The sequence below is a fragment of the Echiichthys vipera genome, assembly GCF_963691815.1.
Source record: "Echiichthys vipera genome assembly, chromosome: 7".
In the NCBI taxonomy this organism is placed as follows: Eukaryota; Metazoa; Chordata; class Actinopteri; order Perciformes; family Trachinidae; genus Echiichthys; species Echiichthys vipera.
In genome coordinates, this window is record NC_139832.1 from 22,499,752 (window position 1) to 22,525,901 (window position 26,150).

At 41.1% G+C, this 26,150-nt stretch overlaps 1 protein-coding gene across 1 annotated transcript in view; it reads left to right on the top strand.

Annotated features, from left to right (window-relative positions):
* b4galnt4a (beta-1,4-N-acetyl-galactosaminyl transferase 4a) overlaps window positions 1-26,150 on the top strand; it is a 160,081-nt gene that overhangs the window by 48,636 nt on the left and 85,295 nt on the right. The window contains exon 2 of the mRNA XM_083917326.1: window positions 2,707-2,819. Within this exon, the coding sequence (XP_083773452.1) occupies window positions 2,707-2,819 (113 nt within the window). The remainder of the gene's footprint in view (window positions 1-2,706; window positions 2,820-26,150) is intronic.

Genomic DNA, 26,150 nt, shown 5'->3' on the forward strand with positions numbered 1-26,150 from the left:
GAAGCAACCACCACAGCATCAGCAGCAGACCCGGACACAGAGGCAGTGCCACTCTAAAGAGCTGCAAACGAAACCGAACCTCGGACACTCGCCTCACTTTTCTGCTGAAAAATGTCGAGATGGATGGAATTTGCTGCACCAAAGCGACATCTCTGGCTTCTTTTTCTTTTCCTTTGTTTTCTTATAGCTGATCCTCTGAGTTCCTGCTTCTCCATTTTAAAATCGCACTGTATGTTTGACTTCATCATGTGCCCCTGGGCACATGCCCACTTTGCCCATGCGCTAATCCATCTATGTCTAGACCACATTATTTGATCTACAGGGACCCAACAAGCATGGACGTCACCTTCTAATCTAACAAATCTTTAACTCTTACGAATCTGAAAATATGTCAAGTACATTTCTCTTGTGTTGTTCTTTCACATCACTAAGACTATAGAAGTTTCAAAAGGATTCATCAAATTATTCCAAGCGACATACATGAGGGGATCCCTGGTATATTCTCTATCTTGTAAGGGGTTCTTGGCTGAAAAAAGACAATCAGAGAAAACTAGAGACCATCTTGCTAGATCACTCCAGCTGAATGCTAAACCTGGCCAAGGGAGTGAAATGGTGGAGTCAATGTCTTTTCCCTCTCATTCCCTACTTTGATGTCTTTGCTCAGACCACACCCATCTTTGAACTTGGCCTTTATTTTGATATCGACACACCTGGTGAGACAGACAGACAGACAGACAGGCATACATATAAACACCAACTCCATACCTCCTCTTTGGTAGTTCCCACTGTAGAAGTTAAAGATAAAAACAATACCAGTGTTGCTGTTGTGGCTGGCAAACATACAAATACAGTTTAGAGCGGAATGTGTTGTGAAGCTTTGTATCCTCTGTTTCATTTATTCAGCAAAACAAGATGATTTTTCAGGTTTTAATTGCAGTTGTTGGGAATCAATGAGATTGCAAAGGAAATGGAGGAAGACAGTAAAGATGATATCCAAACAAATGAGTAAAACAAATCATCACAGATCATGTTTGTGGAAGACTTTTAATGGGATGCAGAGCAAGCTGTACAAGAGGAAAACGTTTTTATTTTGTGTTTTTGACTGATGATTGTTTTTCATCAATTTTCTACTGTCCCCTCTCTGTCGCTTTACGTGAATGATGAGTGAGCGTGCAGCTACTGTAACTGTACTCTTCTCCTTGAGTCTCCCCCGCAGCTGAACCCTGCCAGACACACACACACACACACACACACACACACACACACACACACACCCCTGCCCACAGCCCCCATCTAATTCAGCCCACTCACCCACTCAGACTCATTGTTAAGGGGACATATTGGAAAACCATTAGCTCTCATTATGCTTTATAGCCCCCCATTCTCCCCATTATGTCTTTTAATCACAATCCATCCCCTTGTATGTGTGCGTGTGGCTGTATGCATGTGCGTACACTACAGCTGCCCCCTGCTCAGCAGACAGTAATGAACCACTTTCACTGTAATGCATTTGGGACACCACAAAGCCAACCCCTCCTTCTTTTCATGGAGGAGTCAATGGCACAGGCGCCACCTTTTATGGCAGCCCATCCGAGCTGCAGCAATGTTGTGCATTTGTGAACCATGTCAGCCAAATGGGATTGAGCGCTGTGCAATAGAAATAAAAATAGATTGGAGTGAATAGGGTATGGATTCCCTTTTTTATATGAACTCCTCGTGGAGGTAGAATCCCTTATAGGGAAGCTTACGAGTATCCATTCGCTCCTTGTAACTCCAAATAACCAGGCCCTCATAAAGTGCTGAATATCCTGTTACTGCTCTCTGTATTGAATTGTGCTCCGGTTTGATCATCCATGACTCTGTGTGTGTGTGTGTGTGTGTGTGTGTGTGTGTGTGTGTGTGTGTGTGTGTGTGTGTGTGTGTGTGTGTGTGTGTGTGTGTGTGTGTGTGTGTGTGTGTGTGTGTGCGTGTGTGCGTGTGTGCGTGTGTGCGTGTGTGCGTGTGTGCGTGTGTGCGTGTGTGCGTGCGTGCGTGCGTGCGTGCGTGCGTGCGTGCGTGCGTGTTTCGCTGGCAGCAAGGAGAGATGGCAATGTTGACCATATGCTCTATGACGGACACACAAAAAAAGCACACTTCCACGCAGGCACATACACTCGTAATGAGTGGATTTAAATTCTGGTTGTTCTCTCCTGGCCAAGGCAACTGTCATCATTGTACAGCAAAACTCCCATAACCCATCTGTGGCATGACAGCATTCTAACAGCTCCACTTCGCACCAAGAAAAGCTATTCTTTATATCTTTCCATTTCTCAACACCCCCCCACTCCCCATTTCGCTCCCTCCTCTTCAAATTTCCCCTCCGGACTGGTTTTTATTCTTCTCTCTTGTCTCTTTCCGCTTTTCCAATTACATTTTTTTTCCCACTTAATCTCCTTCTTTTCTGGAAACTTTTATCCGGGTTTGATTACACTGGAGAGGCTCAGTTTAAAGAAAACTGAGTGATAGCTCGAAAGTATTGTTGACCATGTGAATGACTGTGATGAAGATATTCCTTATTATAATTATACTATTGAGATGAGTATGACAATGATACTATTAATGGTGATTAAAATGGAGATGAGGATAATAATGATGACAGCAGCAATAATAATGATAATGGTGCTTGCTGGCTTTCTGAGCAGTGTCCATGTTTTCACCTTGGCCCAGATGGAGAGAGACAGACGGAGGGGACGGATGCCAGCCGCAAGAGGGACAGTCGCTCCTCAGCCGGCCACCATAAGAGTGAAGACACCAGCGACAGCAGGGAGGACGAGGCTGCAGTGAGTGTTTCATTATTGCTGTCTTTCTTATTTTCTGTCTCACCACTCTGGGCCAAAATATAATTAATATCATACATTATATTAACATGATATTAATGTTGCTACTTAAACACACACACACACACACACACACACACACACACACACACACACACACACACACACACACACACACACACACACACACACACACACACACACACACACACACACACACACACACACACACACACACATCCTTCTGACCAAGCAACAATGTTTATTGCTCATGTGTGTGTGGAATGGCTCATCAGGGCGCCAATGGTCACAGTTGCATCATCAAAAACACAGGGCTCTGTTCTGCGCACCCACTGGTTAATGCTCCAAGATGGTCCCTTCTCTCCATAACTGGAAAGAAATGATGATGATGCGGATGATAGGATGATGCTATATAAACCAGTTACTGGTTAAGGTGTATATAAAATTGGTTTATGGATGGGAACCATTACGTAATCTATAATCATGTTTTATTATTTTGAAAGTTCTCTTTTTGCTCATTAAAATCCATCTCCAGTTTGGCCTCGCGACCCCTCCCACTGCACTGAATTTGAATAATGTTTAAAGCTCCGGGAGACCACAGCTCAAAATGTATTGTGAATGCATCATGCAATCTAACCTCCTCCTCAAGCGTTCATTTCTGTGATAGTTTCCACACTGATAGATGTGAAATTAGAGTGCAACAGCAGAGTTTGGACCACCGCCAGATATCATTAGCACTTGGTACAGTGCATGCGGCAGTAAACCACTGAGACAATCTGACACTTAAACTCTTATTTTTCCTGACAGTGGGTGGATTTTAGGGTTAAGCACAGCATTTTTGGTGCAGGACCTGCACAGCACATTAGCTCCAACTGTGTGTTGAGACAGCGAGCTCCTGTTGTTCCAAAAAGCAGTTCAAATGAAGATTATTAATTAATGTTTCCAGTCTGATCTGAATGTCTGCTAAAGTGGATTACAAAGAGAAGTATCTAATACAAATGGGGTTATGAGCCTTCTACAGTCAGGAAATGTAGGAGAGTTTGATTTCAAAATGAGATTGAAAATACAACTGTATTTCTCTGGGTGTGTCCAGACTAAAGAAATTACACAGAGCTGCCAATAACACACTGTACTACATTGCTGTAATCATTTATCTCTCTTTTCTCATTTCAGTTGTATCTAGCTGTTTTCTGTGTTCTTTAGTAAAGTGAAAACACTCCATTAATACTCTCTAGATACACCACTCGTCTTTTTGGCCTTGAGGCAGGCAATTTATTATTAGTCTCTCATTCCCAAACCTCTGTCGACCAGGTTTCCAGGCTAGGACTTGCCACTCATGTTGACAGGCTGTCTACTGTGAAATGGTATCTTGCCTGAGGCTCAGGTATCTGTAAAACTACCTGAGGTGACAATCTGCAGTAATTAAATGTATATGTGTCTGTGTTGAATATTTGATATGAAAGAGGCTAGAATCATTGTAGAGAAGTCATGTAGAGAGATACAGATTAATGAGATGTACAGTATCAAATGTATTTATTGGTATTTTTTACAATAGAAAGCTTTAAGGTCTCTGCCCGCTAGAGAGGATCATTATAGTAAGATTCAAAGGAAGTCCCTAAGAAGCTGCTGTATGTGTAACAAATTCAAATTCGACAGTTAAGAACCAGGGGCCAGTTGCACCAACAGGGCTTACATCTGGCCTAAAGCTAAGTCGGCAGCTTAGTGTTCTAAGTCAGATGTGATAGTTACGCTGGCTGCAGGTGTAAATCCTAAGCCTAGGCAGGAGCTGACGTAACAGGAGCCCTGATAACGGTACACAACTCAAGATCCATATACAACTAGGGTGTCCAACCGTCCCTTGAAAAACGGAATCGTCCCGTATTCAGAAACAAAAGTACGCACTTTGTCCCGTATTACTGTGAGAATCAAAAGTAGTATGTCAAATATCAATAGAATTAATGAATAAATGGCACCTTTTACGGTAAACTTATTCTCAGCCTCTCCTGCTCTGTGACCAATGAGCTGACAGCACACTCAAACACGATTATGACGAGCCAGAATCCCGCTCATCTCATTGGTCAAGGTATTGTTGCATGCGAAGAAGATACCGGAAGATAAACAAAGCAGCATGGACGGCAGTGATGCCGACAGTACCTAACAGGTCTCGGGCGGTACATCTTCTAGCAGCAATGCAACTACTCCTCCGAGAAAAAGCAGAAAAGAATGCAAAAATACAGAGAGGAATGGTTAGAAGAAAAACATGGGTGGAAAAGTGCACGATAACATCTATGAAGCGCACTGCGCTGTAACTTTTCCCTTAGCACATAGTGGACTAACTGACCTAAAGTGACAGGCTTCCAGAGGTGGGCAGTGGGCACACAAGAAATATAAGGGACACCAAAACTAGGGGAACCCGAGACCCATTTATTGTCCACCAGGCAACGCCAGAGGCAGATATGGTATTTAAACAATGATTTTAACACTCTGGTTAAGGTTAATATGGGAAAGTACAATGTCTGAATTGTGTGGAGAAATATATAACAATATTATTTTCTGTGTAATAAGCAAGTACAATAAGTACATTTGCTAGATGAGTACATTAAGTAGATAAGTAATACATCAAACTAATACATAGATGAATAACATTAATATAATCATTAATTAAAGGAGAGCTCATTGTCACTCTAAATGATGAAATGTCTTGCTCAGAGTTTTACTCTGTGACACTGAAAGACAAAGAGCTCGTGGCTGCAGCAAGAGCTCAGAAGAAGTACAGACGGAAGAAAATAAATAGACTGACTACAACTGTAGGCTACAGTCATGGCCTTTGAGGCACAAGTGTTTTTTGTTTACAAGTTTTGCTCAGAGTTTATGTTTGCACTTTTCTTGTTGCATTAATTGTGCACTATGTTCTGCTTTGTGCTTGTCTTATATTAATTTATACAGTTTTCTGTTAATTTTTGTCATTTTGCATTAAAAAAATGCTGATAATTATTTATTTTCTATGTGTTTATATCACTCAAATATGCATCTAATTCAATTCAGGTTTGAGTCAAACAGTAAAAAAAATTCCCCACATATAAAAAAGGGCTAAAAAGATTCACTACACCACGAAAAATGAAGGCAGCCGGGCCAGCTGGCCCTGCCAATAAGGTGTCCCTTATTATTTTTTCAGGGAGGTGGCGACCCTATATACAACCCACAGTAGCTTTCTTGCTAAAGTCTCCTGTTTATCTAGCTAACTCACAAACATGAACACACGTCCTATCCTTCACTTCAGTTCGCTGAACGAGCAAGCAAACAAACGTTCACCAAGGAAAAGTGCACTGCTAATGTCAGTTACCAAGCTGGTTACACTAGATATCTAACTAATTAGCTGTTCATGTCCAGCAGCAAATAAACCTACTTGTAAATGTCACTTCGGTCCATTCAGATGCTGGTGTGATCCTTACTCTTTAATGACGCTTCCACTGCTAACAACACGCCCGCCATCTGTGAGTTGTTTACTTTTTCACTCCTGTCACACTACCCGTGGAGCTCCACCTGCCAGCTGCTGTCAATCAAACAAAGACATGCCTCTTGTGTATAGCTATATTCATATGTGTCTTTTTATCTTCATGTCTGTGAAATTGACTGTACTTTTTCATAAAAACGTTGCTGCAAATGATAAATGATTACCAACACATTAGCAAAGCAGGGCGTCGTAAAAACTATGGCTTAGAGACCATTCAACAAAGACCGATTTAGATCTTAGGACTAGGCTTCAGTGTTTCCCCTGTGCACAGTAATGGGAAAATGTCTAGCATACTACCTAACTCTTGGTATGTCCAAAAATGTGTGTCTGTTTGCTCCCCTTTTGAAACAATGTTGCCAGACACCACAGCCCCACCTCCCCTCTAAATTTACCCAACTTAACCTAACTAACCTCATTATCACCATGGTTATAATTGTGCTTTCTCTCAATCTGACAGTTTTTATACTCACCTGGAAATTAAAACATGTGATTTGACAAACAAGCTGTTATGGGTGACCCGTATCACCCAGTGCCCAGTGTCAATTTTGACAGCCATTTTAAATTTAGTCATAGTGTTTTAGATGAAAATGCAAATGACAAGTCATTTAACACACTCTTATTTTAGACTTCTTTTTGTCAACATCAGTTAAAAATATTTTAAATGCAACGGATTTCTGGTTATAGGCAAAATATTTATTTCCTATATCTGAATTCAATTCTTATTTTCTTAAACCAAAACATATTTTTGATCAAATAAATGAAAAGTGGCTTCATGAATAAAACAATACATTCCCTTTATGTTTACATCAGATGTATGTCAATTAAAAGAAACCAAACTAATGAAAAACGCAATGTGCAAGTCTGCAATGTTCTGAAACCTGCCAGTTATGAGATGAGATAGTGTACTTCAGTTCTAACGTCATAGATGGATATATTTGTAGCAGCATCATCATCATCATTTCAAGTTGATCCAATCGTCCTCGCCTATGGGAATCGCTATCTTATCATATTTTGGCTACGCCTCATTTCCTCATACCAAAAAAGGGTGTTGATGTGACATTTGGGGGAGGGAGATACACTCATCTAACTGAGGTCTAAAGAATTAGCAACATTGGCACGACTGCCAGGAGCTCAGCAATGCTAAGAGTTTGTCTCAGACCGGGAGTGAACAGTTGACACCAGATGACGATGTTTGTAAGTGACTTCACCTGACTTTGCTATGAGTTGATTTGCTGCTGGGACAGATGACGTGCCTTACGGTCTAAAATCAGCTCCTGGAGACTTGACAAGATGAATCAATCAGCCAGTTTGAGTCGAGATGAGACGGGTCCGTTCACACCGCTGCAGTGTTTACCCGCAACGGCAGATGAACGAGTGAAAAGAGTGTCATTTTGAGACTTAGATGTCTGTTTCAGGTCTCACAAAAGTCCTCATTAAATTCATTTTAGCAGCAGGCAATGCACCAATACCTTTTCTATCTGTGTGTGTGTGACAGCCATTGTATTTCTCTGCTTTAAGCCCCTCACACACTCGTTGGTGCTGGCCGATTGTAATAAGGTCATTCCACCTTTTTTAGGATGTCTATTTATCTTGAGTGCACACAGCCTTGGGGGCTCTATGTTTGTTTCCATCTATGCAATTTTGGTTTCATTGTCTAAAATTTCTGAAATAGCAGGTTTAGTGAGCTATTAGTGCAGCACAAAACATTAGTGGAGCGTAACAGAGAAGGCAAACAAGGAAGAAAGGCGTCTGTCCCCCTGACCCACATTACAGCACATTAAACACACTTAACCATCCTACTCTCCCTCTCTCAGTCTTTCTCTCTCTTACACACACACACACACACACGCACGCACGCACGCATGCACGCACGCACGCACGCACGCACGCACGCACGCACGCACGCACGCACGCACGCGTCTAGTGTTGAACAGACTTTGGCTATCAGGCCTTTGGCTCTGACATTTTCTAAGTGAAGGAGCGCTCTCACTGGAGCAGCGTCACATCGACTAAGGGTCAATTATGTTGCTTTGGAATTCCCCACGATGCCGGTGCTGAATGAGCGGCAAAGCCTCAAGAGAGATGTGAAACAAGGTATGCTACGTACAAACATATAGGAGCACACACTTACACACTCAGAGGTCAAGCATTGGTGGAACAAAGCACTGGTAAATGGGCATGTAAATTATAGATGAAGAGGGATGCGGTTATAAAGCTGAATAGAAACGTCTTAAAGGTGAGCACACAGACATTTAAAAGGATAGAACACAGCACGTGTTACAAATAAAGCAGTGTTATGGATAACCATAAATGGAGCTCAGTCTTATAGTCTACAGATCGTAAATCCAACCAAGCACCTCCTGCAGCGAGCAAATTCTATCTCCTATATTGTAATTGTGATGATTTAGAGAGTGTTTACCGTCCAAGTGTGAACACAGTTCATCTCACTGATCATTATTTGAAGCAAACTAAATCTATCACCAGTAGTTTAGAGGAAAAATGACAAAGCCATGCTATTAAAATTCATAAAGGACATGCCATAAACTTTCTGACACATTTTTAGTGACTTCAGCAAAATATTTATTAAGCGGACGAATATTTGAGCCTCAGTGCATGAGACTGACTCATCCTGAGAGCTGCTTTTCATTTGACTGTTACAGAAGAGGAGCCCTAACGCTATCAGGCAGGTTTAGAGTTTAGAGGAGGGCCGTCCAAGTAAACCCCTGCCGGCTCCCCTTCATGACTCTTATCTCTTCAAGCACATTTCCTAAAGCCTTCACTTAAATCGATTTTGAAGACGACAGCATTTTATGCAATAAAATATATCGTCTTCTTCACTCAGATGGTCCCCTCGTCTAGTCAACAGATATACAGCGATATCGTAACAATTTAGCTTTTAATTTGAACTGTGTTTGGGTCTTTAACTCCTGCAGCCACAGCTTGTGTGTGGCCAAATACATACTGTGTGTTTTGTATTGTGTATTGGAGTGATGTTGCGCTGTACATGCACGTCAGAAATCAGCGTGACAACTGTGATATGATACAGTGATATACTGTATGTATGACAGAGAGACATACAATATTGATAAAAATTAACAATAGGTACATATTTAAAACCAGTTCTTAATTGTGTGTTCTATGTCAACAATGGTGCCTTTACTAAGCAGTGTTTTCCCTACATGCATTCAACAGAGGAGGTGCGCTGCTGCTGTATTTTGATCGCCACTGCAGAAATATTAATATATATATATATTTTTTTAAATTTCACAAGAAAGAAGAGAGGAAGCCGTTTATAATAATAAACCCTTAGTCGCTGATTGACCCTTAGTCAATGTGACGCTGCTCCAGTGAGAGCGCTCCTTCACTTAGAAAATGTCAGGGCCAAAGGCCTGATAGCCAAAGTCTGTTCAACACTAGACGCGTGCGTGCGTGCGTGTGTGTGTGTGTGTGTGTGTGTGTGTGTGTGTGTGTAAGAGAGAGAAAGACTGAGAGAGGGAGAGTAGGATGGTTAAGTGTGTTTAATGTGCTGTAATGTGGGTCAGGGGGACAGAGGCCTTTCTTCCTTGTTTGCCTTCTCTGTTACGCTCCACTAATGTTTTGTGCTGCACTAATAGCTCACTAAACCTGCTATTTCAGAAATTTTAGACAATGAAACCAAAATTGCATGGATAAAAACAAACATAGAGCCCCCAAGGCTGTGTGCACTCAAGATAAATAGACATCCTAAAAAGAAGTGGAATGACCTTATTACAATCGGGCAGCACCAACGAGTGTGTGAGGGGCTTAAAGCAGAGAAATACAATGGCTGTCACACACACACAGGTAGAAAAGGTATTGGTGCATTGCCTGCTGCTTAAATTAATTTAATGAGGACTTTTGTGAGACCTGAAACAGACATCTAAGTCTCAAAATGACACTCTTTTCACTCGTTCATCTGTTTCTTGCACGTTCTGCCTCCTGCTTCCACTCTAAAAAGTACAAGTCATAGAAAGATCTAACTGGCATCACAGTCTGAATAAAGTTAAAGAGGTGGATGCTGGTTTTGGATATTAAAAAAAAGGCTCGTAAATGTGCTCTGCACTTTTCTTGTTTGTTGTCAGATAGATGGGAAAAGCGGTAGCATCAGAGAGAAAGCACAGTGAGTGTTAATCTGAGCACATTAGAGGGACGTAGAGAAAGACGGGAGAGGGTAAAGGTGAGGGCAGACAAAAGGGAGGATATGGTGTGATGGAAGGAAACAAGAGAAAATCAGAAGTAAAGAGAGGTGAGGAGATGACAAGAGGGATCTTCTGTAGAGGAAGTAATTGCATTCCCCTCTGCTTCTGTGAAAGGCTGCGACTGAGCAGCAAATGTTTGCCTCTGCACTTTTCATTCTTTTGCCTCCAAATCGCGGAAATTGCTGCTTAAATAGTTGACAGAGATTGTTGGGGTTTGGCAAATACAGGGACAGACTCAGGCTGCTTCATTTTATTTTGTGTTTCTTTTGAAAGTCATGGAATATCTCCCTGGCCACCTGCTTTTTGTGTGTGTGTGTGTGTGTGTGTGTGTGTGTGTGTGTGTGTGTGTGTGTGTGTGTGTGTGTGTGTGTGTGTGTGTGTGTGTGTGTGTGTGTGTGTGTGTGTGTGTGTGTGTGTGTGTGTGTGTGTGTGTGTGTGTGTGTGTGTGTGTGTGTGTGTGTGTGTGTGTGTGTGTGTGTGTGTGTGTGTGTGTGTGTGTGTGTGTGTGTGTGTGTGTGTGTGTGTGCGCGAGACGTGAGAGAAGTGCATGCATATGCCTTTGTGTGTGTTCCACCTCCAGGGGGGCCTCCAGGTGGTTACCACGTTGTCTGACAGTCTCACCAAGGTTATATAAAGCCATGTGGGATTTTGTCCTTATTCCATTTGGTGCAACTCTAACTTTTAAAACTTTGTGCCATTTTAGTCACCTTTTTCAACTTATATTTTGTTTAATTAAGATACTGTGCAGTTAAAAGTCTGCCTAATAATAAAAATGTGACATAAAAGACCCCCAAATTAACACAATTCCTTTTGTTTTGCTAATTCTTTGTCAATCAAAGCAATGTTAATGGTTTAGTCAAATTTTCGCCCCCATGGGGCGGCTGGTGGCTAGAGCAGTCGACCCATTTAAAGAGGCTGAAGGTCCACGAGGCAGCAGCCAGGGGTCTGACTCTGACCTGCGACCCTTTGCTGTATGTTTCTCTCCCCCTCATTTCAAAACAGATGTGTGCATGCTAGTCAATGTAGGAACACACATACAGCTTTGTCATGGGCAGTTGTTTTATTCTGATTGTAACAGCAATATTTAAATAACGCTAATGCAACAAATATTAATTCTCTAAATTACTATCGAGGCTGTTACTGTGTTGCCATGTTTCAGGATCAGATTGAAAAATGTAATCCCTGTTCAAGTTAGCCAGCTACTTTTTTTCAGACGCGACAGTTGAACTTTCATCCCTTCACGCACCACTGAGCAGCTTTCATAAGAATTAATAGGGGCCCGCCTCTAATACTGTATCTAGTGCTTTTTATACATCCATGGTCAATCCCTATGGTGCATACTGCCATGTGTGTGGGCATGTTCGTGTTTGTGTGTGTGAGATTGCGTGCCTGTGTTTGCAGTTAATATGGATGAGGTGTGGATTCTTTGCTCTGCAACTTGCTCTTCCTGTCAGTGGCAGATTACTTTTGGGGGTCTGCCCCTTCATCTCACGTACCTGATGAGAAGGAAGAATGATGAAGGCAAAGACTAAGGGTCACAGAAAAACAAAAATGCCCGAGGACATAAAGGGGAAAGAAGAGCAGATCTGATGAAACTGGGAATCATTAATATTGATTGATACATAAATAAAGGAACGCATGTGTAGACAGGTAATTTACTTGTCAGTCACGAATGTTAGATGATTATTCAGAGGAAAACACTAAGAAAATCAGGGAAGATAAAAAGATGAATGCAATGTCACAATTTACGCTGGTATCAATTTTTGGCCAATGTACTATATACTCATATCGTACAATATGCATAAATTCTGTAGACTAAGGGAACATATGTGTTGATTATCAGAGAAGATGATAGACATATTTACATTTCAGGTATCTAAATAACCCTATATTATACACCAACTGACACAAACACAGGGCGGAACAACAACTTTCAGTGCACTTGCCCAGACAGTGCAGACAGTTCTCCGCCTAAGTCAGTGGGCTGTAATAAGCACAAGGAGATGAGTGTGAGGAGATATTTCACAGGAGGCTTGAAAGAAAGGGCTGCACCATTGTCTTTCACTTGACAGAGATTTTAATCATAGTGGCAATTTTACAGCAGCTCATAAACCGTTGCAGCCCGGTCTCATTGTTAACCTCCAATTGCTTTCAGGGCTGTAAATATGGCTACCGTACATAGCTCTGGCCTTGCTGATAGTTTATGGGAGATGAGAAGGAGGTGGTGCTGGCACTGGGGGACTTGCCTGAGAATGAATGAGGAGCAGAGAGCACAGACTGACTAGTAAATAAACACACGGCTGATCAGTGAGACTCACTACACTCGACTGCACCTCGCAGATTTGTCGGTGATGATACAAGGCTGTGTGCACTAGCCGGGTATTAGGCTTCATGTAATCTGTAAATGGACCCAAATATACCGTAGGGATTAGCGTCATAGCGTAATTGCTCAATTTGACATTTAGATTTGACCATGGAGATCACTGACACATGACTCATTTTTTTTCCCAGGTACGCTTTGCATTTATTTAGCATTTCCAGTGCGAGACAGGGTGCTGCATCCATGTGGTGACTCATTGGCCTCATCTCTGACATTTTGCTGAGGGAGTGCTCTCCTGCTGATTGGATCAGCAGCCAGCCAAGTGGAAATGAATCTCCCATGAGGCATTTGGTACATCAGCCTGAGCGCCCTACCCCAGGATGTCTGAGCCCGCACTGTGTTTGTTTTCTGCTACTTTTCTCAAGTGTGTTGTCATCTGTTACCAACAACAGTTTAATTGTATTTATGCCCTAATCAACATCTCCACTGCTGACCTGGTCTTGAAAATCTGATGAGTGGAGCTAAGAACTGCCACAGGTTGACTAAATGGGCGAAGGAGTCATAATAGAGCTATTATTAGTGGAGTACAGTAAGCAAGACAGTAAGATTCAAAAGATGAACTCAGAGCTTTCAGATAATGGTGGGTCAGTTCCCCTCGAGGCTCTTATGACAACTTGAGCAGTTGCAGCAGACGAAGGATAAAACACAGATCACTGAGACAGTAAAGTAGTTCTCACACAAGTCATATAGATACATCAGGTCTGATTTTGTCATACAATAATCTTACTCAAAAAGTAGACTGAAGCTAGAGCAATTCAAGCTCAAAATATGGCTAGGAGAAGGTCTCTAGACACAGTGGTCCTCATTTATCAATCTTGCGTGAAAACTGGAGCAGATCTGAGCGCAGAATTGGTCTTAGGAAAGGACCCACGTGTGATTTTGTGGTTGATAAATGCGGCGGCTGAATTCGATCATCATTAAAAAGTTACGCCCTTAAATGTTCCTGTTTTGGAGGCCTCGCCCACTGAGGTCAAACATGGAGAGGAAGAACGCTGGTACAAAAAGAAACTTTTCCGACACACTGATCGGCATCCTGACATCCGAGATGGCGCAAAATAAAGATGTGCTTTTTGGCAGTCTTAAGACTGGAATAAAAGGGGCCCATAAAAACGCTGTATAGAAAAGAATAACGGAGGCAGTCAATCCGAAGCAGCGCTCCACTGAGACCCGTGTGCGCGTGTGCGCACTGTTGGACCGGTGTTGTGCTGTATTCAGCACCCCTGCCGTGAAATGCACCCCCTCGCATTATAGGTTCTGGATCAGAAGGCTGTTGTTTGGACCTATAGGAGTAGCTTATATACAGGTAACCCAATTAAAAGCACAAACTTTTGAACCTATTATTGCAAGAAAAACTGGGATTATATTTAGGAAACGCTTAGTCAAATATATTCAACTTGCTCAAAAGATCCATTTAATTCATTTTGTAATCCTGGCTGCAGTATATTTCCACAGAACATACAAAAATGTGTTGTTTTGAGTTCGCTATTACCCAAGTTTGTGATTTTAAACTCTTTAAAATAGTTTAAAGACTGTAAGTAACCAATGTTCTGACCGTTGTGGGTAACCTGTATATAAACTACTCCTATAGGTCGAAACAACAGCCTTCTGATCCAGAATATTTTCCGAACAATTTATCGAGGGTAGCCACTAACCGAGGAGATGACTTTGGCTCTGCAGTGCGTCTTGCTGCAGCCGCGTGCCAACACATTCATTCATATATTCATCTTCAACCGCTTGTCCCTGTCGGGGTCGCGGGGAGCTGGAGCCGAGCTGTTTTGAAATATAAAAGAATCGTGTGTGTCCCTCTGGCCACCACGTTTAAAAGCGATAGCTTGGCATCACAAATCACCTGTACATTTATCGAGTGGTAGTTTTTGCGATTGATGAATGCGTAATCATTCATGGATGGTGCCTTCAGACGCATGTGAGTACAATCAATTGCTCCAACCACAATTTTTTATTTTTTTTATTTGTTTTAAGAATCCGTTTTGATCTGTTCTTAATTTGTGACTGCTTATGCTTAATGACAGCTGAGGTTTGTTAATTATTTTCAGCCAGATTTTGCTGTGCTGCACCGCAAATACACAGGTTGAAATTTGCGTACGCGATCTCAGACCTGACGTGAGATTTGATCGTAGCTCCCGCTCACGTCCAAATTGATAAATGCCGAAGTTTGCCAGGAAATGGTCGTACGCACGTTTTTCTGCCGTATGTTCGTTTGATAAATGAGGGCCAGTGTGCAGTTATATACTTGAGATGAATCAAATGCTCCAGTGAACTTGTTTGGAACTTAACAGATAGCTAACCAGAGTTACTATTTCTGAGATTTCCATGTCACTCTATCGAATGGCTGATAAAGAGTCCTATGTAGGAATGGGATTTTATTGATACCAATGCACCAGTGCGGTATCGATTCTGCTTAGCGGTCTGAAGCTTTATTGATTCCCTTATTGATTCCAGATGTGGAAAGGTGGCCTACAGGTTTTCAGCACTAATGCAACAGTTGTATTATCTTTGAGTCTAAAAACAATGTAGATGAGATGAGAGAATATTTGTACAGCTTTCTTTTTTATTCAGGTTTTCAGGTGCCTGCATGGTGCTCATGTTCTAATAAAGGCATGCTTTGGAGCGTTTCTTCCTCTCCACCATGACTCCTTTTCGTTGCAAGTTTCCAGCAGCGTAGACTAAGGAGTTTGACGCCTTTGTTTTGCCATGTGTAACTGTCAGAGAAGAAAAAAAAACATGCTGGAATTGATAAGCTCAGAAACATAAAATTGTAAATTTGTTACCGGTTCTCAACTGGAACCAGTTCTCGATTCATATTCTCATTCTTTTGGTCTGTTGTTTTCTCTCTAAAGCTCTCATGTGAACAGCCCCACAGCAATATGCTAAGCAACCTTTATCATGTGCTTAAAACATTTCATTTATATCAACTTAGTTTACGCCCGCATTCCTATCAGTAATAATACCATTGTACTCACCAAATTAATTGCTGAGATCTTGTCTGAAGTGGCAAGAAACATGATCATGCAGGTTTTAAACAAACCCTCATATTAGCCAAACTTCTTTTGAAGCAAAAAAGGTAAATGTTAAAATTGTTCCCCAAACTGTCTCTTTTGAAAATCCGTCACAGAGACTGAGTTTATGGTTCACCTTTAACCCAACGCACCTGCCGTGGTTGTTCATGCACTCCTTTTCCTGTGCAGATGAGGGATAACTGCTGACATTTGGGTTGTGCTCACTTTTGGTTTTGCCCCCCAAATAAAGTGGTTTGTGTTATCTGTTTACACTGTTGGCTTTTTGATTATAACAAGCTAAGAAAATGAGAACCAAATTATAACCAACATTGTTTTTTAAAACAAATTGTTCTTTAAGTGTTCTGTATTTAGTAATTTCCAGTTTTGTTGTTGTGCATCAAACCAATCAAAGATCTGGAGCTATATTCAGGATTTAGCTGCTATTTAAACCTTTTAAAGTATAGGTGCAGCAATGCATATCGCCTTGATATTTAATTTATTTCCTTGAATGTACATCATTTCACTCGATTCAGCCACAAGTGTCTGACAACCAGCTGTAATCCTACAAACAGTGAATTCTCCCCTGGCATCTTTCAAAATTGGGGGTGTTGACAGCTATGTTATATGAGGCTATTTGAGGGTTCAGTCCTGAATTGTTTTTCCTCTGGGTGCTTTAGTGCTTTCACTCATTTTCACTATCACCTCTCAGGCATTTGTCAGCCTAGCGTTGGTTCACAGAGGATGGAGATCCAAGATGTGGGCTTGCAGTAAACTCCTAGGCAGGGCTCCAGCACTGTCTTTATACTCTGCTGCCCACGACTAGATGCCAACAGTGGAAGGCTTTTTCTCAAGACCAACTGATCTGTGTACACTGTGCACTGTGCAATGCATGACACAAAACCCAAACAATCGCGATCATTTAGTTATATTTCCATCCTCTACATCGAGATAGCGAAGAAAAAGAATTACACGGTGGGATCATCCCCAATCCTTTTAAGGTACACTACTGGAGATTTTTTCTTTACTTGCTCTGCTTCTTACCAGATGGCTCTGTAGCAGCAGTGGTCAGTGCTAAGCTGTTAGCAGCTGGCTGTTTGCTGTTGATTGTCAGTTTGTACTCTGGGGTCATGCTGGGTGAATGTCATGAGGTCATAAGACATTACAATAGGCCTCTATGTCTGTTTATTTTTCTCATTTCTCCGTGAGGTACTTTCTATTACACTGCTATGATGGATGCCTTAGTGGACAGCTGATAAAGGCGTCGGAAATCGATAAACTCAGGGCTGCAATCCCTTCACCCCAAGAGAAATGATGCTCCAAAGTTTTGCAAAGGGCATCCATCATGTCGAAATTATAATCAGTAAAAGTTGTTAGTCTGTAAACCCTCTTTGGTTTTGCAGGGGGGGGGGAAAGGGAAAAACTCAGTCTGTCATGCATTGTGGGTCATCCTTTGAAATTAATCAAGATTTGGTCAAGGCTGCCATTCTGTCATGGTGAAATTCTTTTAAATAAATAAAAAATAATGAATACATATTGCGTTGTAAATTACCAGAGTGTATATTCTTATCCGCCTCATCCGTCTGATCATTGCATTTAATCCCTCTGTGGTAATGGCATTGATTTTTCCCTCTATTCATACTCAGATGGCTTTTTATGACACTGCGTTTATTTCACAAGGCTTATTCTGGAAATATGCTTACTTCCTAACATAAAGCCTACTCGTACAGGATCTGCAGTGTTACACAATCAGGATCCTTGAGGACATAAAGAGCTCATGGTCAAAGGCTTTGAGTGGAAAAACGCATCAACCCCAGCAAGACAAACCTAGTTACTTAATGCAAACTAAGTGCTTAATGTTTGAAGAGCTTTTCGAAGGCTGGATCATAGAAAATGGCCCGTCATTGGATGGCATCAGTGTAAAAGACGCCTACGTGATTAAGCAAGCAGGTGCTGCTCCTGTTGCCCCTTGATAAAGGGTAACAAAAAAAAAAAATTTGCTCACCTCATTTTTCTTCTGTTCTATAAAGACCCTAAAAAAGACAATAGAAACAAAGTGTGGATAAGAACCTCACTGAAAAGCATCGAAAAGCAAAGCATTCTCAGTCTCTCTTCATCTTTCTTGCCAAATCTCCCACCACTGAGGCATTTAAGGTGCTGAGGCCCTTGACGAGAGGCAGATAAGGGATACTTGGCAGAGTAGTAGAAGTAGTAGTAGAATGGATGGATGGATGGAGTGATGTAAGTAATTGAAATGGAAACAAAGTTCTTAATGTGGGCACGGTGTGTTTATGCTGGTCTAAGAAAGAGGATGAGCATGTTCATTTGCATTCCTGTGGGAGCATTTCCTGCTCTCATCGGTTTTCCCTGTTCGCCAGAGTTGGAGTGAGTGCCATATTGCTGAAGAGATGGAGGGGGGGGGGGGGGGGGGGTGTTTTCCTCAGTTTTCAGCTTTTCTCAAGGGAGTTTTCTATATATACCAGCCTTCAAGTGTGTTTTTTTTCTCCTTTAGGCTCCACTCTTTTATGTGAGAATGGCCTCGAATCAGTCATTGTATGGAGAGATGTGTAGATGTGTTGCATGTTACTCATGGACGGTCTGTACAGTATTTAAACACCGATGACAATTTTAACATTTATTTAAGTGTATAAACACAATGGTCCAACAGTGTTTTGATCTATCTGGACCTTCACTTCAACTTCAATAATCTATTCAAATTGTTCTCATGCATTTGTTTTGACTTCCAAGGTCAATGTCTGTTTATGTTGCTCTGTTTCTATGTGTGCCCTTCTCTTTCTGTATATTACTTTGCTTTTCTCCCTCTATCAATCTTCTTTGCTTCCAGTCCTTCTCCTCTCTCATTAGGCTGGTGTGTTTTTCCAGTCTATACTGTACTGTCTCCTGTGGTGAACCAGGGTGTGAGCCTTACTACCACTGATCTATGCTGACCCCATGCTGTCCTGGCAGAGACCAGACACTTGGAGCATGTTGATTGATCTCCTCAGGATCTTTGCCTTTCTTCAACTCTTTTATTTGCCTTGCCACAACTTCTGTATCTTCAGAATCATCTTTGTAGTTTACAACACAAACACAACACTTAACACTTAAAATGAAATTCCAATGTAAAACCATCCCAGGCTCTTTTTAGGCAAATACACTGATCAAATAGGCCATCAAGACAATTTTTTTCGTGCACAAACAACTAACATAGAAATCCGGGACAGACGCTAACAGATGCATACAGCCAAATGCGGCTAACACAGATTAGCTCTGGGCGGCGAGTTGAACGCACTTAAACAGCTTTTTTAACCACTAATACTGCACCAAATAACACCATACCTCTGCAGTAGCATGATAAGAGTCCTTACACATAAAACAAAGCAGTAACAATGTAGTTGGTGACATCGGGGTTTATTAAAAGATTGTTTTGAAAGACTTGACAACTCGACTGGTACCAGCTCCTCTCGTAGTAAAGTCCATTCAAGCTGATTGAGCCCGTTGATGATTTAAACCAGCAAAACACGTAAACGCTGTGGTTTGTGGCAGTTTGGTAAAAGATCTTTACCTCCAGTCTATCCATAGCCAGTTGCTGCGCTCGTGGAATGGCATTCTTCTTCAAGCACGCCTTCTTTGGGTTCTTTGGGTCAGAAGCTCTTCTAGGAATTATGAAGTTGTGCTTTTCCAAATGTTTGCTGCAGATACGGTAATCCCTCTGCCTAAGCGTCTCGATCGGAGTCTCAATGTCCAGGTTCAAAACAATAAGCCACTGGTTTATCAGAGCATGGTCATCATACCGCAGTGGCAGGTTATGAAAAGTTTCTGGGTTGTAAGCTTTCATTTTTGTTTCACAGACGGGAAAGATACAAACACGAACCATTCTGTTTCTCTTCACTTCAAGTTGCAGGCTAGTCGTCTTTCCCTGTGCGTGTTCTGGCAACACCCGCCCCCTGACCCCGATCCCTGACCTCCCGTGTGACATTTCAACGATGCAGGAAAGATGCTGTGGGACTTTTCCAACCTTTTTACCATCTATAATTAACTTATACAGTATATTAACTGTATTTAAATGCTTAAGTGAGAGTGCTAAAATAAAATGTTACCGTTAACATTTCTCACAGTCTTACAATATATTCCATGTATAATAACATTTTAAATGAGTGTTGTTCATTTTGCAAATACACACTTATTAATATCATGGCCACTGTAGCTTGAAAATCATTGTTGTGCCATTTGGTCAAAAATCTTTAATAAAACTGCACATAACTGTAAATGCAGTAATTTCAGGACTATTTACAGAAAAAAAAAACGGTTGGCTTCTCTCTGTGGGTGTCTGAGAGTAAGTGGAGTATGGGGAAAGTTTTGTACATACAACATAAGCATAGCAATACACTTGCTGTACAATCTTACATAGGCAAGGGAAGTATCAATGCTTAATTGATTGAGCGTGACTGCGTGCAGCCACAAGCAGGAATAATGTAAAGCATGCCATAATGCTTCCACCTCCCCTACTCTCCCTCACTCACCTTTCCCTTGACCTCCTCCTACTCCCCCTCATCTCACTTCATCGCATGGTTATGAGAGAAATAGTATGCTTTGCATTGAAATTCTATTCATTGGTCCATTATAATACTGATATAATGATATAATTATAATGCATGAATATTTTAGTCAATATAACAGGCGACACTTGACAGTTACAGATCACACTGCTGTGATTACCATATAAACCACAGTTTGAGTTTGACCTTTAATAGTCTTTGTGAGTAGCTGGTAAATGAGACAGGCTTCATTTATCAGCGTTTCCAATCATGCCACATGCATCTAATTTGATCGTGCACTTAAATGAACTGCTATGACAACCTGCATGTCTTGACAGCGCTTTGAGGAAAGAAAAAAAAGGAGTTAAGATTAAACATTTACTGTGACTGTGAAATGTCCGTGCTAAAGGAAAGACTGTGATTATTCTTCATGTATCTCATCCAGGGGTAATGGCCTAAACAGGCAGACCAAGCAGTCTATTAATCTGGCTACAGTAGCGGACAGTGCAAGCTACTGAAGTGCTTTGTTTTGCTCTGTTCTTATTGTCAGGATATCAATTCCTTTAAGCGTACTCTTGGATTTATTCTGTCATTAAACAACCCGCTGCCTTGATTTTTCTCACTTGAGCCAGTAAAAGTTTGCAGGTATATTGATGCATGAGTCGATGCACTGGCTGGGAGGCATAGATGGATCCGGAGTGGCTCTTTCAGACTCTTGTGAGTTGGCAGCTCGCAGGAGAAAACCAATTTTTATTGGCTTTTTCAATTTGTGCCTGACTGGACTAGAGCAACACTATGATAATTGCAACCAGTGAATCAATGGTGTAGCTTGATTGTCTCTTTGTCTCTGTTATGTGCTTGTTCAAATTTGAAAAATCCGAAGAAGATGACTTTTCCTGCCACTGTACTTGAAGCAGGTAAATTAACTGGGAATGGCACTATATCCATTAGGGGTGAGTCAGGTAACTATTTTATCACTAATCTTTCTGGATTTACTGTAATTGGGGGGAAACACTGCAGGGCATTAATAGGCAGTGATCGGATTGCTTTTTCAAAACGGTCTCTTTCTCTGTTCTTTGTATCATTCAGGTCTCAGTAACATGTAACTCGCACAGCTCACATCATTGAGCATTGATCCTAAATTAGCAAACATTACACACAGACAAAGTCTTTAATCCTCTGCCCAATGACAAAACACACCCTGCAACGATCACAACAATCAACAATAAAGCAGCTGCTTAATATCTGTATACCATATCTGCTTTGATTATAAAGCATGTGGAGGTACTGTATATGTGTAAGTATGAAAAGGCCCAATCTACAGAGAAGTGTATGTACCACAGTGAATGTTATATAAATGATATTCAGAAACTGACTTTAAGCGATCTGTCAGGACTTCTGTACGGTTTTGATGTCACAACTATGTATAGGTATTAGGGCTGGGACTTCAACACATTAATTATGATTAATTAATTACAGAAAAAAAATATTGCAATTAATCGCACTTTATTTTTGCACTCAGTGCAGAACGTTGCTCATTGCACGAGTTCCTGCCCGGCCCGTTATACTGACGCACAGGACACAACACGACAGAAATGAAACTGAAGAGAAGCGAGATGAGTTGTTGCTGGGTTCAGAGCGCGGACATTTGAGTTCTAAGAAATGACCAAGTGGAAATATGGACAAGGGCACAGCTGTGTAAAAATTTAACATTCAATTTAACAAAAGAAAGAATTCACATTCCACCGGAGCTATTCAGCCTCTGCTCCCACCCCAGTGCTGAACATGTTGCACGTTAGCACAGACAACGCTCCTAGGAGGCGCTGTCATTAGTCAGCGGATCAGTTTTGTTTCTGTGTGTTTTTGAAAACATGGGAGAAAATGCTTTCTATGTTAAACTGTTTATTTTATGCCATGGATAATATTCTAAATATTTTTGCAATGTTAGGTTTCCACTTTTCTTGAATATACCGTACTAAGCAATGTTTTATTTTTTATAATATATTAAGTCATATATCAAATATTGATATGCGATTAATTAATTACAAAGCCTCTAATTAATTAGATTATTTTTTTTATCGTGCCCCACCACTAACAGGTATACAGTGCTGCTGCAGTGCCATTACACCCATTATCCTGGTAGACCCGGAAACACTGGGTTCAGAGTGGGCTGGATTTTTTTTCGCGAGGGGACTTAAAGAGACAAGACTGTAATGGAGCGTTTCAGACAAAGGATGAATACAGGTATGATCAGACTGACAGTATGGGAAAATAAGGTTGTTTTTTTTAACATTAACACACGTAGAAACCCAATCTACACATATGAACCTGAAAATGAGCATAATACCGGGCCTTTAATATATTAAATGTTATAAACCAGTTTGTTTTGATATAAAAGGAAAAGATGAAAGAGTCCACAAGAGTCCAAAAGATCAAAGAGTCCACACAGAAGAGAATCTCCAGATCTTTCGCCATATGGCTGTAAATTGGTGACTGTTAACAGTTCTCCCTGAAGTATTTAGAACCATCCAAAACACAGCCACAGCCTGCAAAGCTTGACATGTCCCCATCATCTCACACGTTTTGTTTTTTTACTGTTATCTGCAAAAGTTGAGGATAACAGTAGTGGCACCTCTTCCTTTACGTGACTTTAGTCGTCATTTAGCAATATACAAGTAAGGATAAAGTAGGAAGAAGGCATGTAACGGTGCATTGCAATATTCATAATTTCTCACACCTAACTCTGTCTCACACATATACCTACAGGAGTGAGTTGCCAGGGCTTAGAGCTTTTTTGTAGCATCATGTCGCAGCACGTCTCTCTCAGGGTCATGAGGATTCTGTGTTGCTGTAATTAATGCAACTGAAAGCGCTTGAAGAGGTTTAGGTGTTGTTGGCAGATAAAGTGGTTAAATGGGATAAGATGAAGAAGCTAGCAGACAGCTAACAAAGATTAACAATGTGCAAGCCAAACATCTCTGATAATAAAAAGCTACAGCAATGACGGATAAAAGTCCACTTGTCACACATGCAGCGGTGAAACAGCTCAACTCATTTACCTTAGAAAAATCCTCAGTGTTCTTCACCTCACAAGCTTCAATGTGGAGCCACTGGCTGTAGCACAAAACAAGCACATGAAGGCAGGCATGGCAGGTTTGATGATTGGATCATTTTAAGAAAAAAAAGACTCAGTAGTTGGGTTTTTTCATGTGGAAAAGGTACAAAAGGTTTGGTTGAATTTTTATTACACCTAGAGCCATAAAACAGGGACTGTATAATACATATTAAATGACCCAGACCTATTCCCAGAAATGTATGTAGTCTCAGAGAGAGAGAGAGAGAGCGAGAGAATCAGACAGACTGGTGGAGACAAAATTAGACGTAGATGTGATGGACAGAGCAATAGAAGAAGAGATGATGAGACAGACATACAGAGTGAAATTGAAAGAGTTGACCCTGAGCAACCACCGTGTCACAGCCAATCATTTTCCTCCTCCAGCGCAGGAAACTGCAATAATGCAATAACAGTTCAAGATTCAATGATTTTATAGCTGTGCCATCCTAAGTTTTATAGGGATTTATGTCAGTATGCTGAAGACTGAAACAAGTGAGAAGATAAATCAAACACAGACAATATAATAATATGAAACATACAGTACACTGATGGCCAAAGTCTTCAAGATTCAAGAGAAATATTCACATGATGTAAAAATGCTAGAATACATTACAAAAGAGTTTTATCTTTATATCCAGTACTGAAGAAGTGAGTGGTGTTATAGAGTGTCTGGGTTTTTCTGAAGACTCTTTATACGGTATCACAGGTGTTGGTATATATGTTAGTACTGTACATATCATCTTGGATCTGACAAGACGCTTGCAGGTAGATGAAATTCTACCAACCCACGCACCTGGTTCATATCAATGGAGGCTCCAGAACAATGTGGGCGTGCTGTACATAGGAGAACGAAGTGTCCTGGAATGAGCTATAAACTACCTCTACGCCTCCTACAAGGTGTCCAGAGACCGGGCAGACAAGTGGATGGATAGATGAATGGATAGAAAACACAACTGAGGGTGGGTAAAGGGACAGAGGTATGAGATACACATACTGTAGCCTGAAGACTAAGAAGCAGCTCAGGACTTTGAGAGTGAAACAGTGACCGACTATGATGAAGATTCATTGTTCTTTTCTTGCCGCCATCCATCTCCACTAACATAACAGACACCATTGAATACCCATGCCACCAAGTTGGTAGTGAGTTTGCTGCGGGGGTGCTAAAACAGAGCTGACGCCAGAGAGGTTAGAGAGGCAGGATGATGGAATGGACGAGTGAGGCAGAAAAAGCAAGTCAAGTGTAAAAAACAGTGCACAGGTGACAATAAATGAGCCAAAGCTTAAAATTCTGTCATTTTCTATGCATTTTATTGAGGTATTTTTCGGATACATGTAGATATTGCATGGCTCACACAACACATGCTCTCTGTGACAAGTTGAGATAAAATGCAGCAGCCATCTACTGTCTGGACAAACGAGACTTGTCATTATTAGACATTACACATAAACTATTAGGGGGGTTGGAAGGGTTACTCAAAAAATGTATTCTGAAAGAGTTACTTATTACCTGTTAAAAAGTCACAATATATAAGCAACGTAACTGGATTACTTTCCTACTTATGGAGTTGTTCAATACCAAATAGCCGAATAAAGAGGAAAGAAATATAAAATAGATGACTTTTGTAACAATGTAACCTTAAAAAAGTGTCATTAAGTTAGTTCAGGCAGTAGCCAATAGACCTACGAAGAATCACATAACCACAGCTGTTTCACTCAGGACCAGAGCAGTGTTGTGTGAGACTTGTGTGATGTTGTTATGTGCATGTGCTTTGTATTTTAACATTGTTATCTGCTAATAATCCCCATTTCACTAGATGTGGCGGTGATTATGTCTTCTTTCCTATAACAGCATACGGTTACCTTTTTTCTATCCAAGTTACGATACACCAGTCCTGACTATGAGTAAAGCTGCAGAATGTCCTCACTTTCAGTATTTTATAATAAAAAACGTGTTTTAGGGCTTGGCCCTAGTGTTTTCATGTTATCGTTCTCTCTCTCTCTCTCTCTCTCTCTCTCTCTCTCTCTCTCTCTCTCTCTCTCTCTCTCTCTCCCTCCCTCTCTCTCTCTCTCTCTCTCTCTCTCTCTCTCTCTCTCTCTCTCTCTCTCTCTCTCTCTCTCTCTCTCTCTCTCTCTCTCTCTCTCTCTCTCTCTCTCTCTATCTATCTATCTATCTATCCTTTCCCCCAACTGTCCACAGTGAGCTTAGGGTCTGTTCTGACATCCCTGCCTGTTAAAAGGAAGGTTTTCATCATCACTGTTGGGGTTACTGTCACTTTTTGCTCATGGGGAATTGTTGTGTGTCTGTCAATCATAAATTCATCATAAGTGTCCTGAGATAACATTTTTTATGATTTGACACTATAAGTAAAATAGAACTGAATTGAACTATTAACCTGGAATTTTGTGTGTCAGACTCAAATGTCATGGAATTTGACTGCTGTGAAAAAAATAGATGCTTACTTACAGTTTAGGAATACTATTGCATGAATATAACCTCACTTCAGCTGTTTGCAGAGAGACTTGGTGTCGTGAAAG